Genomic DNA, 17,332 nt, shown 5'->3' with positions numbered 1-17,332 from the left:
GTAGCTCTCCAAATCTTTGAGAAATAAACTAGCAATCTGCTTTTGAAGGCTCTATACACAGAGTGTAATAGCGTATGAAAGCAATAGTTCTGCTATTTGTCTAGGTAAACATTGAGCAATGGCATGAGTCTACAACACAGGATCAATTCCTCATGTGGGCACTTGCTGCTTTCTAAGCACAAGGTAACTTAGCATGAAGCAAAGAATACTGACCTGCACAAAGCAGCTCAAGAAAGAGATGGCACATTTACCTTTGAAAATAGCGTATGTCACTGACGGATGTGGACTGCTAAACACCTTAGCAGGCAGGAAAGATGTGAGACAAACTCAGCCATTGTTGCTCTTGGGGTCAGTTAAGCTCATTTTGGCCTGTTACATTCAGATGATCACCGCAATTGTGTGGGCTCCCTATTGTGCTATGAAACAGCTAAAAAAAAGAGTGAGACCCATCTTTAAAGCCTCATACCCTCCTCCTCCAAACAAACAAAAAACCCCACACCACACACACAAACAAAAACACAGTAATCAGCTGATGGTGGGGGCGACCACATACACACAAACACCCCAAAAAGGATTGATTTAGGACTGAAAGTCATCACAGTTGACAGCCATTTAAACAGGGTTTGGGAGAAATGCAAAGAACATTAACTGGAAGAAATGAGACATCTGTTGTCTGCAGTCCAAGAGCAACAGCACTTGGGCAAAGAACTAGCCAGAGATGGTGAAAGCTAATGGGTTTAACATCATCAGATGCAAGGACTGCAATTGCTTTTACCATGTGATATTTGTTTGCCAGTGTGCACATGCCTAGGGATAAGCAAGACTGCAAAACTAGTTCAGGATCTCCATGCACCATTTCCCACAAAGCAGATCTTGCTTCTAGGATCCAGCTAAATCTTCCTGCCCACCTAAACTGACAGTCCCTTCCAGGCCACAAATCTCCCCATACACCAGCAATGCACATGCTCATACACATACATACTTGTACACACACACACCACTGTCCTCAAAGCTACATAATCTTTCAAAGTTCAAATTGATGCAACCTTCCTGCTATTCAACAGCAAGTAAAGCTGACTGGCTTTGTTTTTGATTTGCCTTGGGCTCTTATTCCCTTCCTTCTGGAGAAGTCATGAAATTGGACCACATTTGCGAAAGGCTAGATCCACAGGAAGGGTCATTCTGCTGTGACTTAGTGAAACAAGCGGTAATCTAACATTTAAAACAGGGAAAATTGTGTTGTCACACAGTCTTGTGTAGCATCCATAATCTACAAATCAAGACAACTTACATTGACCCAGAAGTTCTCAAGAACTCCTGCAGCTGAATTTTCAGCATGCAGTAGGATCACACTAAGACAGTCCTTTGGAAGGATGTAGTGGCAGTTGCAGCAACTGGAGGCTGCATTTTTAACAACCAGTTCGCTTGAAGGGAAGCACATGAAGAACTCTTCTGGCAGCCTAGCTCTTCCTGTCAAAGTCCCACCTAAAGAAATATTTCAAAGCTCAGAGAGAGAAAGTGAAGGAATAGCTTGAGAGATGGACGTTTAACCCAGAAAATGAGTACTTTTTTATATTTTAGATCTCCAAAGCTGGATCCCTTCCAGAAAGAAGCTTCCACTAAGAAAAATTAAGAACAATTTTAAACAGATAATCCCAGAAGGGAACTCTGGCAAAAATGCCAGCAATACACCAGGCATGCCCAAACATCAAGATCATAGAATAGGATTCTAGGACCATAGAAACTATTTCATACTACTAGCATACTTCTAGCATGAAACCAGGAAAAAGTTTCAAGTTTTCTGTTTCACATTCAGACTTACTTTTTCTTCCTCACTACACACAGAAGAAGCTATAGAGACATACCCAGGAAAGACTTAAACCACATACAAACAAGCATAATTCCCTAATGTTGTTAAAAAACTATGGGTTCTGCTGGTATATAAAGTGTCTAATTTTTTCAAGGACAGGGGAATATGACAATTGTAAGACAGATATGCAACAGTATTTCACAGCTGAGCAAGATTTCTGTTCTTCTGATTAAAGTGAAGAACATTCATAATCAGTTTACTAAAACAGGCATGTTGGATGGGTGTGCAGGCTTCCAGCATGTGCACATGAAACCAGTGGCCATACAGTTAAAACCAAAACCCACACACATTATTGTGGATTTCTTTACTCCAGTAAACACACATGTGCTTTCACCACCTAAAGCGCAAGGTCATTTGTGCATCTTTCACAGGCCAGTATGCTGATTCTACTTACTCCTACCCTTACTGGTATTTATGGATGTGCTCCCCCAATCATGAACGCAGTTATACTAGGAATACTAGTATATACTATGTTCACACTGATGGTACAGATATTCCTCTTCCCCTAGAGAAATAAGCTAGGGCAGGATTTTCCCCCACTTCCCCTACCCTTCTCCCCACCCCAAGTAACTTAACAGAAAAGTGGTGCTTTACAGCTGCAGCAGCTCCCAGGTAGGCAGCAGGCTATGTGCAGAGGAGAAAGGTCTAGTCAGTCCTACTTACTCACACAGGGACAGAGCCAGGTACCACTGTTTGCTGCTGTGTAAAATTACAAGAGAAATCTGCACAAGCAGGATTCTCTGCCCAAGTAACTGTTTCATTAATCTCTGATTCAATTATCCCAGTATGTTTTTTTTTTCCTCCTTTAATATCTTTCAGAGAGGATGGAATATACTAGCTAGGTTGGTATAGCTCAGAGAACTGGATGCCAGTTAGTGGTTTATACCAACCACCATCATCATGGATTCACACAAGATGTGCCAATATCTGACTTGCCTCTGAAAAAACACTGCCAGGCATGCAAGTGCACACAGCTCTGCTGGGCTTTGCGTAAGCATCATAGTGCCATCAGGGAAAAAGACACTGGCATCTGGCAGGAGTTTCCAGTCTCATGCACTCTCAGATCTACATCAGTTTTACAAAATAAAAAGTTACAATGCCAGTAATCATGTTTATGTGCACATAACACTTTTTGAAGAGAACACCACTATCCTAATATAAATCCATTTTGTGTACTCAAAGAGGGAAGACTAGAGTGAGTATTCCCTGCAACAAATTAGCAAAGAAGGAGCCAAACTCGAATTACACTTGGAGTCTAAAAGAGACCATGGAAGATTAAATATGGAGAAGACTTGAGCAATAGCTGGCAACAACAGCAGCTAGTCTGACCTGTTAATTCAAGGAACTAGCAACTCCCACATTCTTTGCTAACGGTAATTGATCCATCCAAGCCCAGAGAGCATCACAAATGGGTTTGAAAAAGGTATTTCAAATTGGGATCCTCAGCTTTGAGTATACTATTTTGACTGCTCTATCTTCAACTGAGAATGTTTCAGGCATTGAATTCAAGCATCTTAAAACAGACTGCTTCTGGAAAGAAAACACATTCTCCTATGTTTTTTCCTCCATCTATAAAACAGAGTAACATCTACATAATGACCAATGCCAGGTCACAGGAATCAGTTTGCTAAAATGCATACATTACTACATACACAAAAGAACTGTATAAGCTTCAGTCACAGCTACTTCATTCCTAAATTTAAGTACTAGTACTCATTAAGAAAAATTGACATATTGCTTTTCGGTTTCTGAAGGCAGATATAACGTGGACAATCCTTTGCACTGTTGAAGTCTTCTGGATTCCTAAGGCCTGTTACAAGCACCTCCCCCTCTCGCTCTGCTGAGTTTAAGTCTCTCAAACACAGATATAACTTTATAGCACATTTCTCACCAACTGGAATACTAAAGACAGCACAAAACTGTACTAGGGCTCTAGGCAGTCGCAGGAGATTTAGCATTTTCTGCCATGTAGCAAAGGCCACACAAACAAAAATGCAACTTCACCAGTTATAGAAGCCCCCATAGTGACAAGTTATTTAATATTTTGTTGACCCTCAAGTTCAGCTTAATGAAGTACAGTCGCACAAACTTCTTGCTACGCAATTCCTACTGCTTAAAAAATGACCACATAGATATCACAGCTTCTAATCATCAGCATCTACTATAATCAGGAGGTTGGGGATCATGTTTTCTCATGACCCCTTATCATACAGTTAGGACTGACAGAGGTAGAGGGATTGTGTTAAGAGAGCACTTATTTTTCATGGGGGCTTGCCTCCTCCTCCATAGGAGCGGGAAGGAGCAGCTCCCACCCAAGCTGCTGGTTCCAAGAACTAGTGACGTTCTCTCATCAGAAGAAACTGAATCAGGGCAGCTGACTGAATGTTCATCTTGAAGGTGAACAACACCAGTGCATCATAGAGCAACCCGTAGAAGGCCAGAAAGGACCAAATATCTTCAGGTTTGTGGGCCTGCCAGTCAGCCATATGAACACTTTCACAGACCTTCCTGTGGTTATGGGAGAAATACCTCTCTACAGTCCTCCTTTACTCCTCCACACAGCACAGCCCCATCTTTTCAGTAACAGTCCCACAGCAGAGAAATCAATTATATGAAGTGGCTCACCACTGCAGCTTGCTTCCTCTTGAATATTACACTGTTTTTTCCCTACTTTTATATTTCCTACAAGTGCTGTAAGCATGAAAGGAAAGTTAACACACTAGGCAAAGTTTCGCAGGCTTCAGGCCCATTTTGTCACCAGAAAGAATCCTGGAATTTCTTACCTGCAACAAATGACCGCTTTACAGGAGAGCGCCAAGTCCAGAAAGCTCTGCCTGACTTCAAACGAAAGGGCATACTTCAGTGTGTGGCCATCAATAATCAGAGCAATATCATTTTCCTTGCCCAGAGAGTCTCCCAAATTGTTACAATGCTGAGTCAGAGCAGCTCTTGTTGCCTGAAGGATAAACACACAAAGAAAAAATCATGTTTTCTCCTATTACAGGAAAAGTATCTCCAAAGCATAAGAAGACATATCTAGATTATTTAATGGAGCACAATATATACGCACCCAAGCTGGCACTGACACGAGCTAGTATTTTAATAGGACCTCATGCAGAGAGATTAATCTGGGTCACAAAGTAGCAAAAGTTGCATCAGCTTACCTTACACACATTTTCTTTCAGGGCAAACTTGGGCATCCCTGCTACAGACCCTCGAATGACATTACGCAGTCTCCTCCCCCCCCCAATATCTGTGATATATCCTCTCAAACCCTAGGGCAGGTATACCTACTTGCTCAAACTCTTCCCTGATTCAAAAATGATAGTTTCATTGACACCTGCTGCTGGGAGAATCTCAAGTGTTTCGCTGTTATCCCAAATATTTCAACTTTCCCACTGCAGTGAAAGTCATGCTTAAACAAAGCAGCCAGTTCCGTTGCCATTCAGGTTAATTTAACAGTCAGCTCTAGCTGAATTATCCAGTGCTAAATGGTATCAAAAAATTAGTTTTTCATGATCTGAAGTCTATGCACACTTTTTGAAAGAGAAGGTCTCAGTGACTCACTGCACATCAGATGGCAGAACATGGAAAGCAAAGACTTCACTCAAAATCACTCAAAACATGACTTTTAGGTGATAAGCATTCACCAACTGCTGGATTATACCATTTTTCAGTTTTTCCCCTTTGTTTGAAAAACAAGAACAGTGACATACATAGAAATTAACAGCTTTATATCAAATCCTCAAACAATTTCCAGTGCAGTGCTCTCCCTACTCTTAGAGAGAACAAAATAGAAAAAAATTAAAAAAGTGCACTCTTGCTCATCTCCAGACTATACAGCTTTACATGATGGTGCTAAACTGTTACACCTGCTTCTCCTTATTGACATTTAAAGGTACTCAGTTTGTGATCTTTCAATGTTGGTCTACAGGAAATAAATTGTTTTTTCTTTATATAAGATGAAAACCACCAGAACAGGATTAAAACTATCAGAAATGAAAACATGATATGTATGCCTCATTGCAATCTATCCACTGTTTTATGGATCCAGATTTCTCCAGGGAGGATTGCAAAGCCACAAGCTGTTGTTGAGCGGGATATTTTCTATTTGCATCTCCAGTTTAGCAGATAGATATTTAAAAAAATAGCCAAACTATTCCCTCCAGACTACACATCTGCTCATCCTGAGGAACACCAATTACTTCAACCAAGGCCAACACTGATATGAAGTCTGGATTTTTGCCTCTACATTCAGCTCAAAATAGAGTTGATGTTTTTGCAAACAACTAAGCAAACCATCCAAGATGTGTAGAAATCTGCATACATAAAAGCCTCTGTGAAGATGGCAAAAGAGAAGTACATAAATTCCATCTATTTCACGTCAAATCCATCTCTGCCAGAAAGCTTTGGTTGCATACCCCACTACTAAAATGCACACAGTGGGAACCAAGTTTACATTCCTAAAATATTTTCTTCAGGGATTTCTCCAGCATCTATCCACCGTGGGAAGAGACGGGGAAAAAATAGCACAAACCACAACAAAATCGTTTCCCCAATACTACAACTTCTTTACTTCTTCACCTAAGTCTTCACATGCTGCTTCTGTGCATTATAAAAGAATAGAAATTTCATTCAGTGTCTTTTTTTCCATTAGTAAAGTGATGGAGAGCTCTGCACATCATCCTTTTCTTCCTGTTGTAGAAAGCTGGCTGGCTATTTGACAGGAAAGGTGCTAAGTACAAGACTGCCAATATAGTATGCACAGAAGAGACATGCCTGGCACCTACCTGAATTTTCTACAGAACCCACTCATCTTAGAGCTACCAACTAAAGTCTGGATGGCATATATAGATGTCAAGTTGCCTGAAACATCTCACAGGAGCACTTCCTACATGGATTTCATTTTCCAACCGAGAAGCGCTCTTTCTTATATAGCGTATACATAAACACCTCTGTTCCCACACACTCCCAGGCTGTTAATCCTGGGGAAGAAAAAAGTGTCACACTGCACTTCATAGATGCGCAAAAACTTCTTCCATCTCATGGATCTTTCCACATTGCCCCCATGCTTGCAATGCAACATCACTCTTGGGTTTGGTGTAGGACTTACTTCAATTCAAATACCAAACAGTTGGTGGGGGGGGGGAAGAAAGTTATTTTCACAGACGTTTTAGCTACCTAAAGCAGTCAGTGCTGTAACTCACAGAAAGACAGTCTATTTACCTATACATCTGACATTTCAGGGCTGGACAAATGCTTTTCAAGAAAGCCCATGAGGCAGACCAGACAGGTACTACTACCGTGCTCAAAGAGAAGATGCGATTAAAAAAAAAAAAAAAAAAAAATTCAAGCCTGTTTAACCAAATTCAGTATGTCAAACTAATTACTAGAGACTAAGAATTACTCTGCATCATCATGAAGAATCACCACAGATAAAGGGGGTCTTCTAATGTAGTGTAACTGAAAACCATATTTCAATAAGACCATACTAACCCAGATTATCTCACACTTGCTAGAGGCTAAATGCCAGGAAAGTTGCAGTTGATCAGAAGATGCACAACATACTGGTGCTTCTAAATACTCAGACAGTTGAGGTTTTACTAGTAGGCATCACTGCTTCTACAGCAGTCCAAGGAAGAACCAGAATTTTGCACAAAATACCATTTGATTTTCTTCTCACTTCCCCCCACTCCCCTTTTGATGGCAAAGTTTTACTGTGCTGTAATTGTGATATTCATGCAGGCTAAAAATACCCTGACTGCAGCCATCAGCAACGACAACAAATCCAAACTTCAGCTTCATCAGTGGGGATAATCCCAAACTACTTTGAACTTGGAGCACTCCCACTAATGTTTTACTGAGAAAAGACAGCAGCAAAAGTGTCCAATTTCTGTTGATTTAAGTCTTTTAGAAAGATTTCTGTTACAGCATTATGTCAGTGATCTTTAAATATCTGTTTTTATAAGATCATTGTAAAGGATTTTCCTCTATCTTTTTATTTCCAGCTCAAGAATGACCTTATTTCTAGAGAGAAAAATATACTACAGTTTAAAATTCTTCCTATTTATCAGTTAACTATTTTCCTTCATAACACTGAATGAACTTGATTGGACTTCTGTGAAGACAGACAGCTACCACAGTACACTCAGCAGCAAGACACGATAGATGCTATTTATTTTTACTTGCCTTGAGTAGTGTTTCCCATACAAAAATACGTAAAAGAATCTGAAATGCATCACAAAATTCTTAATATTACTATAAAACAACTCCAGCTCTCAAACCAGCTACTTCATAAAGTCACAAACTATGACTAGGTCATAGTCTTACACAAATAAAGCTAGTTACATATGATACAAAAATAGCCATACTCAATCAAACCAGTGGCTCATTATCATGTCTGTCACCACATGCAGACACTCAGGAATGAGTGCAAGAATATGGCAAGTGTACACCAGCACTCCTCTGAAATAGCCCCTCAGCCCCCAGCAGTTTGCAGCCTGGGGACTTGCTCAGTGTCCTTTATGGAAGAATCCTTGCTTCAGAGCTGCCACCAAGAACTGTGGGAGGAGGACCACCAAGCTAGCGAGGGGAGAGAGGTCAGTCCTCCTAGAGGGCAGAGCAGGAGGCAGAAGAGCACGTAAGCAAGGGAAAAGACAAGAAACATTGGAGACGAGAGGAATTTCGGGTAGGGAAGAAGCTCAGAACATGACAGCAGTCAAGGCAGCATTGCTGAAGAGAGGAAGAGGAAGGAGGGAGGATCAGGCAGCCAGGGTGACAACTGTGCAACAGCACTTTCTGCACCTACCAGACAAGTGGGAGAAAAATTGGTCCACTTTGACACAAAGGAAAAGAAGGGGTGAAGCAGCTTTGTAATTTATTTCCTTTAGTCTCACTGGTATGGTATTCCAAGCAAATTCACTTTAACTCAAAGAAACTAGTCTCGAACTGGAAACAAGTTTACAGATTAAGCCAATGAGTTTGACAAAAGCCTGCATAACTCTTACTGCGCAGGGTATTGCCCACACAGGACTGCCATTTAAGACACAGATCATGTTCTACACCTTTCTTACAATAACGAATGTGTGTCCTTCCCTCCTTCCCTGTTAAACTATGAGGGATTAGTTTTATGGCCTCGTGGTGTGTTATATCTATACCCTACCTGCAAACTTACTGCAGAGTAGGTTACTGTACTTAAAGTTTAGCAGGCTTGATCCAGGGAAAACAAGGGTACATCTCGGGGGAAAGATAGTTGTTTCATCTACTGCAAAAACAGAACTAGGTAGTGACAAAAACTTACAGAAATCCCAAGGATATGGTGGTGCGCTTTAATGAAACATAATATCATCAAGAACAGGAAATAGTTTTAGCCCAAGAACCCTCATTCTTGGGATGTTACAGTAAGGGTCATTACTCTTTCTTTACTGCTTCCTCAGTCTTGCTCTAATCTTTTGCTTGCTGTGCAATGCAGAATTACCCCTTCCATCTCCTAGATCCACCCACAGGACTAAAAACTTCTCACTACTTGAAACAGGTAGAGACAGTCCCTGCCTTATTTCCTGTCCAGCTCTGGGCTGTGGTTGCACTTCTCCTGCCCTCTGCTTCTCATCGCCCTGTTGCTTCTTCAGCTGACCCAAAAGAAAGCAAAGAGCCGGGCCCCAACCCTCCCCTCCCACAGAGGTGGGGGGGACCACAGGGCCAGAAAGGCGAGTTATTCTCTATCCACCTCTGTCACCCAGCAAAAGCAAAAGCTGAAGGAGTCACACAGTAACGGGAAAATTCCCAAAAGGTGACGTTTCTCAACAGATGAGATCACTAGCCACAGTATTAAGCCATGGAGAGGCCATACACAAGTCTTGCCTAACCCATGTCCTTGGTCACTGAACTTACTCATCTTCTCCTGAGCCACAGGATCAGTAGCAGGTTTAATATAACAGAAAGGGCTAAAAATCAAGGCTTATTTAAACAGCATTCTGGAAAGCTCTCAATATACTCTTCAATATCCATAGCTAAGCAAACAATAGAGGCACTAATTCTCTTTCCTGTTTCTTCCAACTACTTGCAACAAATGCTATGAGAAGTATAAAACACAAAACAAAAACCAGACTTTGTTGCTCCTGTACACCAGCGCAATTCAAGCGAAAGTTGAACTATCCCCAAGTCTTACTGGGGGAGCTCAAAAGAGATTGTAAGGAAGGAAGTGGAATGAGGTTTTTGTTTATTCTACTTCTGTACATTTAACACTACTGAGAGGTGATTTTGATTCTTAAAACAGTATTAAGAATTCTGACTCAGACAAGTGCATTTAAAGGGTTAGTGTCATTATAGTCTTTACACTTGAGTTAAATTCAAGACACATTGTGGTACACTCCACAACAAATCTACCCCACATGATTTTCCTGTTTGTTTTCCTATTCCCATTCTAACAAGTCTTAATCACAAATACAAACCCTAAGTAGAGCATTTACTTTGTGTTACTGTCTTAAAAACAAACTTCCAGCTTCTCTTGTTCTGCATGTACACAGTTTCACCCAGACTGAGCAACATTATTAGCACACTTATAAGTCTCCATGAAAGAGTATAATTTGTTGACAGGCAAAAAATGAGACATCCTGAAGCAGAGCTTGTACAGTCTTTTGTCTAGATCACATTCTAAGGATCTGTAAGAAATCTTGTAATGGCCTGTTTGTATATTCTCGCTTTCTAAAGCCTCAGAAAAAACACCCTGCCATGCCTAAATTTGTACCTAAAGAACAAAGCTGATATGAATAAAATTCTAGGATTGCCCTGGCTGCTACTCTGTAATTTAATACAGAGGGAATACTAAACAATTGCACACAATACCTATCAAAATAAATTTGCAAGTCAATGCAAGTTAGATGGAGTTCCACTGATTTCATTTAAAACCAAGTTGGCTCATCACACTGCAATAAAAACATAAGAAACTGGACTGGTCCTCAAAAGGAGAAATAGGCTGTATAACAAAAGGTTAAGGTTTTTACCAGCAGCACACTGTATAGCCCATTCCCTCCCAGAGCTTGGGAAGTTTGACAGGTACAGCAAGAAATACTAGTGGGTGAGGTGGTTTGGTATCCAATACAGACAGATCGGATGCTTGCAAGGAAAAAAGAAATCAGTAGGACATGGAAAAGCTTTGTGTGCAGAAAGTAACGATTGTTAATCCACAAGTGTTCCCCAAATTTGTTTTGCAAAATAAGCCATTATCCAGAGGCAAACTGGACAACTACTATAAGGTGATCAGCTTCAAATCACCTCTTCCCCCTTCCTCTCCTCTGCCTTTCCCTGGAAAGCTTGCAAGGTCACTCAAGACGATGGCAGGGGAAAGAAATGAAGCCTCATTTGTGCAGTAACTACATGCATGTTTCATTCTAAGCACAGAGTGATACGTGGCCCACAAGGCAAAAGGTCTTGGGAAGAAACTAAATAGCAAATAGCACAAGGTAGACAGACAAGAAAAGCCTCCTTAGCTGAAGCAGAGGAAGTACTCCTGCCTAGATCTGTGAACCACACACTCGTTAAGGATAGATGAGCCTTACATTCTGGCCATCCCTGATCTAAACATTTTGTGCACCCTCCTTGCATACTCTTTCTTCCATATCAGAGGAGTTCAAGCAGTCCCCACAGAACAGCTACTACAGTAAGAGATGTTAAACTAGCTCTTACTGTTAGTTTAAGTGTAAGCTCTCAACTGATTACACTACTTATTTACATGCTATATTTAGCATAAATCTAGAAAGTACTGCTAGCTAGAGCAGTTTAAAGAATTTCCAAGTTGATTTTTTTCCAATCACCATTTGATTCATTTCCAAACCCCTGGAAGCCGGTGTGATGACATAAATCACACAATCTGCTAACTCATTGCTTTGAAATACATCAGAATGCCACCTCAACATATTTTACCAATACGGGAATTTACTTATGAGTTTTGCCATTTCCTTCCTACATGTTGATAGTGTGAACAGCCACATACAACAATTCTTTTAATTTACTGGAAAAATTAAGCCTCCCCTGCTCTTCTTTTAAATCAAAAATCTTCCATGGAGGACTGTAGAACAGCAAGGCCTCCACTGCACAACCACATTCAAGACAACATTTGCCAGCCCAGCTTTACGTTGTTTTCCACTGTACCATAACTATGGCCTAGAAGCTTCACCATATGCTTAGTGCAGAGTCCTTCACCTGAAGGTATCTAGTTGTTGTACCTGAGGGATCTGTAAGGACATCTGGCAGAAGGGAGTTTACAGGAAAATAGGGAAAATGAGCATAAAGGTAAGACAAACTAATGGTTAAACCAAAGCTGGTGAAACAATACAAGTATTTAAAGCAACACTTGTTGGGCAGAGGAGTCACTGGAAGCACTTTCCACAGTAAATAGCACATGTGCAAATGCTGACCTTGAAATCTCTCTTCAAACCAAGGAAGAAACACCACTTTGTTTCAAAAACAGGTATGTACCTTCTGCCTGTATTCAGAGTTTTCGAATCGAATATGGACTAGGACAGCAAACAACTTCAGAAGTTTCTGAAAGCAGACAGGCAACTTCCAAAGACCTAGCTGTAAACAAGAGTGCAAAGCACATTGCTGCAAAGCAGCTCTCTCCTCACCTGCAAGGCTTGTTGGTCAGGTTCCTCTGCCCCCTCTGTCATGACTTATCACAACTGATCTGTCTTTGAAAAGCTGATTCCTTCAGGGCTTCTGTGTACTTTTAAAGCTAAAAATGTGGATGACCATACACATTCAAATATAGTAGTGTTTGCTGCGTACGCTGTGTCATCTGCTTACGTAAAACAGATCCAAAAGCCACAGTTTATTGATAACTAAATGGAAATTTCAAAGATCAGTAAAACTGGAAATAGTTAAGTACTAGTAGGTGGATGTGCATAATGTAATACAATCAATGTACAATAACAAACCTCCATGATCTATTCACAAAAATTTTTAAACAAGCTTCTTAACATTTTCTCACCGATAAGGCTGTTCCTAGAAGCATCCACAAAACTATGATGGCCTTTTACAAGCCTTAAAACTCTTTGTCACAATGCCAAAAATTAAACTTGACAGTGGTATGGGCATTGATAGTTTATGACCCTGAGACTACACAGTGCAACTGAGGAAGCTGTATTTGTTGAACGGAATAGACTATATTCCCGTTCCATACATTCCAGCTGTCCTTTCACCTTTTTTGCAACAGCGTACCACTGTTGAATGACATTCAGCATATGAACCACTAACTCCCTTTCTGCTAACTGCTTTCTATCCTGTGTTCATGTGGTTAGACGTTCCTGCACAATATTAGGATCTTGTGTCTATCCTTTTTAATCGCATCCAGTCTCATCCAGGCCATTCTCTGAAAGATCATTTGGATTTCTAATCCAAACACCCAACAAGCATGAGGAGCCTCCCAGCTTGGTGGGATCTGCACTCATTTGGCTACTGCTGAAATTGTTCAGAAGTGTTTAACCCAGGATTGTCCCTGCTTGACTAAAGAACTTTCCATTTGCAGTCAACCACTTCCCAAACAGTTTTGAACATACCCCACTGTATTACATCCTGCACAAGTGACCAAGAGACTACAAATCACCATATCAAAATGAGAATTCAAGATGATGCTTACACACATCAACTCACCTCAGGTTTCTGTAGGAAGGCTTTACTATATACAAGAACTTCTTAGCCACTAACAACCTGAAGTTACCTCTAAAATACAATGCAGCTATTCTATAATAGCAAACATTTCGGAAGACCCTGAAGCTTGCTCATCACAAAAAGCCTCAAAGAAAGCCCTGTTTAAAGTTTTTTTATTTTGTTTTTTAAGCTAGACAATTGATGATATGTGGCCCCAGATCTTTTTCCAGCATCTCTTGATAAATGAAAAATTACTCACTTTAAAAAGTCTATCCTTTCCTTAGCTTTAACAGAACTGGAACAAAAAAGGACACATTCCAGTTCCAAAGCTAAAGGAGTTTTTTTGAAAGCTGCAAGCTCCAACTGCATATACTTGACTGTTTTACAACAGTAAATTATGGATAACTAAATGGAAATTCCAACAAATATCAGTAGAATTGGAAATAGTTAAGTACTAGTATGTGGATGTGCATACAGTAATACAGCATAGTTGTATTACGACAAGCATCTCCCAGTTTAGGAACCCTTGAGAACTTTATCTATGAAGGCCATGGTTCACTTCAAACTCAATCCATATACACCAAACCAGGTAGGAAATGGATCATGAGAAAAAGCAAGATCCCCTCAGTCTACCCTCAGCTTACTTTCTTCTGCAGCTGGAAGTAGAGTCAGACTCTGAGCACAAAAGCAGATTGCAGCTCTTGTTCAGTGTATCACATGCTGATTTGACAGAGATGCATAAGATCTATATGTGAGCATTCTAACAACACTTTACACTGATAACAGCCAACTATGACCACAATTGATGCTTGATCTTATGATATCAGTCCCAATAAATTACTCACTTCATCACTTTGAAGCAATCTCCCAAAGATTAAGAAGTATAACAATGTCCCATACTCCCTAATACAAATATAATTTTGATCTCACTTCAGCCTGTCCAGCCTAGCTGGACATTAGAGTCCAGTTTTCTCTGGCAGAAGTGCCAAGGCAGTTTAATGTTCTTAGAGCCTGATGAGAACAGGAGCATTTATGTATAACGGTTGGGGAACAGCCTATCCCAAATCATTTCTTCAAGTACCACCAAAAAAAAAAAAGAAAAAAAAAAAAAAAAAAAAGAAAGAAAGAAAGAAAGAAAAAACCCCATACACCACACACGATAATTGTGGTTTAAAAGTCAGTTCCAACAGGATTCCTCACAAAATTCCAGCAAGCTTCAATTTAAGCTCTCAAGTGGTATGAGTTATCCCAAACCATTTCTTCAGGTACCGTATTAAAAAGAACAACAAATAAAACCAACCACACACATGCACACAAACAGCCACCACAGCTATGGTTTCAAAATCAGTTCCCACAAGACTCCTCACAGAATCACAAGCAGCTTCAGTGTAAACTCCTGAGGGGTAGGAGTGGATAGTTTTTCCAGCAGAGGTTAAGATCATCATCTGACTTTCCACAAGAGCTTGTAGAAGTTGATCAAGCAACATCTGCATTTCCCTTATGAAACGATTTAACAAGCTCAGATACCACAATTACACACAATCAACCCCAGCAATATAAATCATATGCTTATCTAAACCCATTTATGAGAGTAAACTCACCATTGTGTTTACTTACAAAGGACTACAATATATAAATTAATATTACACAAATATTGTTATGGCTATATAGCAACTTCATTGCTAAAAACATGAGGCAAGACAGCAAGAACCCATTCATAAAACATATCAGTCAGAAATGACTGTCACTGACTCTACACTGCTTGGTGAACACAACCTCCTACTATGCCAAGAAAACCACCACATGAATGATCCAGAGATATTAGATGGCCTTACTCAGATTATTTTCATAGCTTTGAATCTGACTTCAACTTCAGATTCCTTCCCAGGAAGCTAAGTAATCTGAAACATCAAAATATAGCAAAGACTCCTTAATCTGCATATCAAGTCTCAGGTTAACACATACAGACCAAATCTTGCCTTTAGAAATTAGATAAACAGATCATATCACTATCCTAATGTCTCCAGTGGCAGCCGAAAGTCCAGATGAATTGGACCATCAAGAGCCATAACAAGAGCTGTAGGTAATTATTCAAGAATGTTTTCAGTTCTGTAAAACTGGTTATGCTGAAGCCAGGGAAGTTGGTAAATAGGAGAGAAAATATACCCTGAAGGCACCTCTGTCCTATCATCACTACATTTATCTCCAAGCAGACTCTGTCTAGTTTAGAATGAAAAATGAAAATCTTATACAAGCTTTTTTGATCACAGAAAATTATCTCTAAAGGTGTCAGTCAGGTGTACCATCTCAAATGCACATCCAGTATGAAACACTTGCAGACAATCTGGAGGTCAAGTGTAGGGATCAGTGTAAAGAACAGCACTGGATAGCTGAACACAAACTATTAAGCATTTGAATCAAGCTAGACACAAATTGCCAAGTGGCTGAATGCTAACCCTAAGACTCCCAGTGAAGTAACATGGTGTCTTTATTATCCGAAATCCCCTCCACGGGCTGGGCAGGGAAAGGGAAATGGGAGGGAAAAAAGGCTTTTACCCGTTAATTTGGGAAAACTAATTTGTTTAAGATTTCACTAATTGATCATCTTCCTATCTGGCAGTATTGAGCATCATGGTAGCATTAAGCATCAGTGGTTCTCCTGACATTCAGTCTTTTGCAGTAAAACCTCAGATACGCTGCAACAGTACTTTTTCCTCAGATTAAGGAGAGTATCATTGATTGCTGGAGTGGAAGATTCAAGAATATCAACCTTCACTGTGAACCCTCAGTAAAAATGCTTAAATCTGTTTCTTCAGATCAAGACAAAAGTCTCAGCATTTTCAGCCCAGAGAATTGACATTCAGCTGTTAATTCAGTGCCACATGACAGCCAAAGGCACCACCTTGAAAGCCATAAGCCTTTTGCAACTCTACTCCGAGTTCTCAAAGGGCAAGGCTTGCAGCATAAGAAACAACTGTAGAAACAATTGCAGTCTAAGTGACAATTCACCATCTTTAAATGTTTTTCAAATGCTATGAAAGACAATACCACGTTTGTTCAGCTTGACTTTATGTTTGAATATTTCTAGCTTTACCAAGAAACACATGTGCATCCTGGGAAGCTGGGGGATTTCAAGTAAGTGTAGCTATAATCCTGTTCTCTTTAAACTAAGAGCAGGATTAAGTTTACTATAAGATTTTCATTCACTGAAGGAATGCTCCACATTGGACAATCTGTCCACTGCTTTCAATACCCGTTAGAAGTTTCACCACGGAACAGTTTATGGTACACATAAGATAGTTTATGGTTCATACCACAGAACGGGCAAGAAAGAAATGCTTGTCCTGGAGACTAACACATCTCTGTAATTATTAAAAGCAACGGTCCTCTGCCAAGAGGAAGCAGTCTGTTAGTTTTGCTAACAAGCTAGAATGCCTCAGTGTCTTTGTATTTTGATATTTTAGCTTTATTAAAAACATTAAACAGAAGAGGCTTTTTGTTTAAATTCCTTCTACTTTTGTAAAACAAGTCCCAATTGCTTTTCCTCTTCCATTTTAGTACTCCAGCTTTCCTAGAGCAAGAGTAAGCTCTTGTTTAGCACTTCAAAGTAATTACGTTTCTGTTAAGTAATTTCCCAAAGATAAAAGCCAGCCTTTCCACTCTTTGAGTAAATTTTCAGATCAAGGATCTTTCAGGACCTCCTGCTTTAGATCATGAAGATATGGGTTCCCGTGTCACAGTATCTTAACCACGTGCTTCCATATTTGTTTAGCACACTCAGCTGCCCCAACACTGCTAAGGAGAACCCAGCCAAAA

At 40.1% G+C, this 17,332-nt stretch overlaps 1 protein-coding gene across 1 annotated transcript in view; it reads right to left on the bottom strand.

Moving 5' to 3' along the window:
• ATP8A2 (ATPase phospholipid transporting 8A2) overlaps nucleotides 1–17,332 on the bottom strand; it is a 336,147-nt gene that overhangs the window by 193,604 nt on the left and 125,211 nt on the right. The window contains exon 25 of the mRNA XM_064504996.1: nucleotides 4,654–4,826. Coding sequence (XP_064361066.1) covers nucleotides 4,654–4,826 — 173 coding nt within the window. The remainder of the gene's footprint in view (nucleotides 1–4,653; nucleotides 4,827–17,332) is intronic.

This window comes from Dromaius novaehollandiae, chromosome 1, assembly GCF_036370855.1.
Source record: "Dromaius novaehollandiae isolate bDroNov1 chromosome 1, bDroNov1.hap1, whole genome shotgun sequence".
In the NCBI taxonomy this organism is placed as follows: domain Eukaryota; kingdom Metazoa; phylum Chordata; class Aves; order Casuariiformes; family Dromaiidae; genus Dromaius; species Dromaius novaehollandiae.
This window is presented reverse-complemented; position numbering and strand designations above follow the sequence as displayed.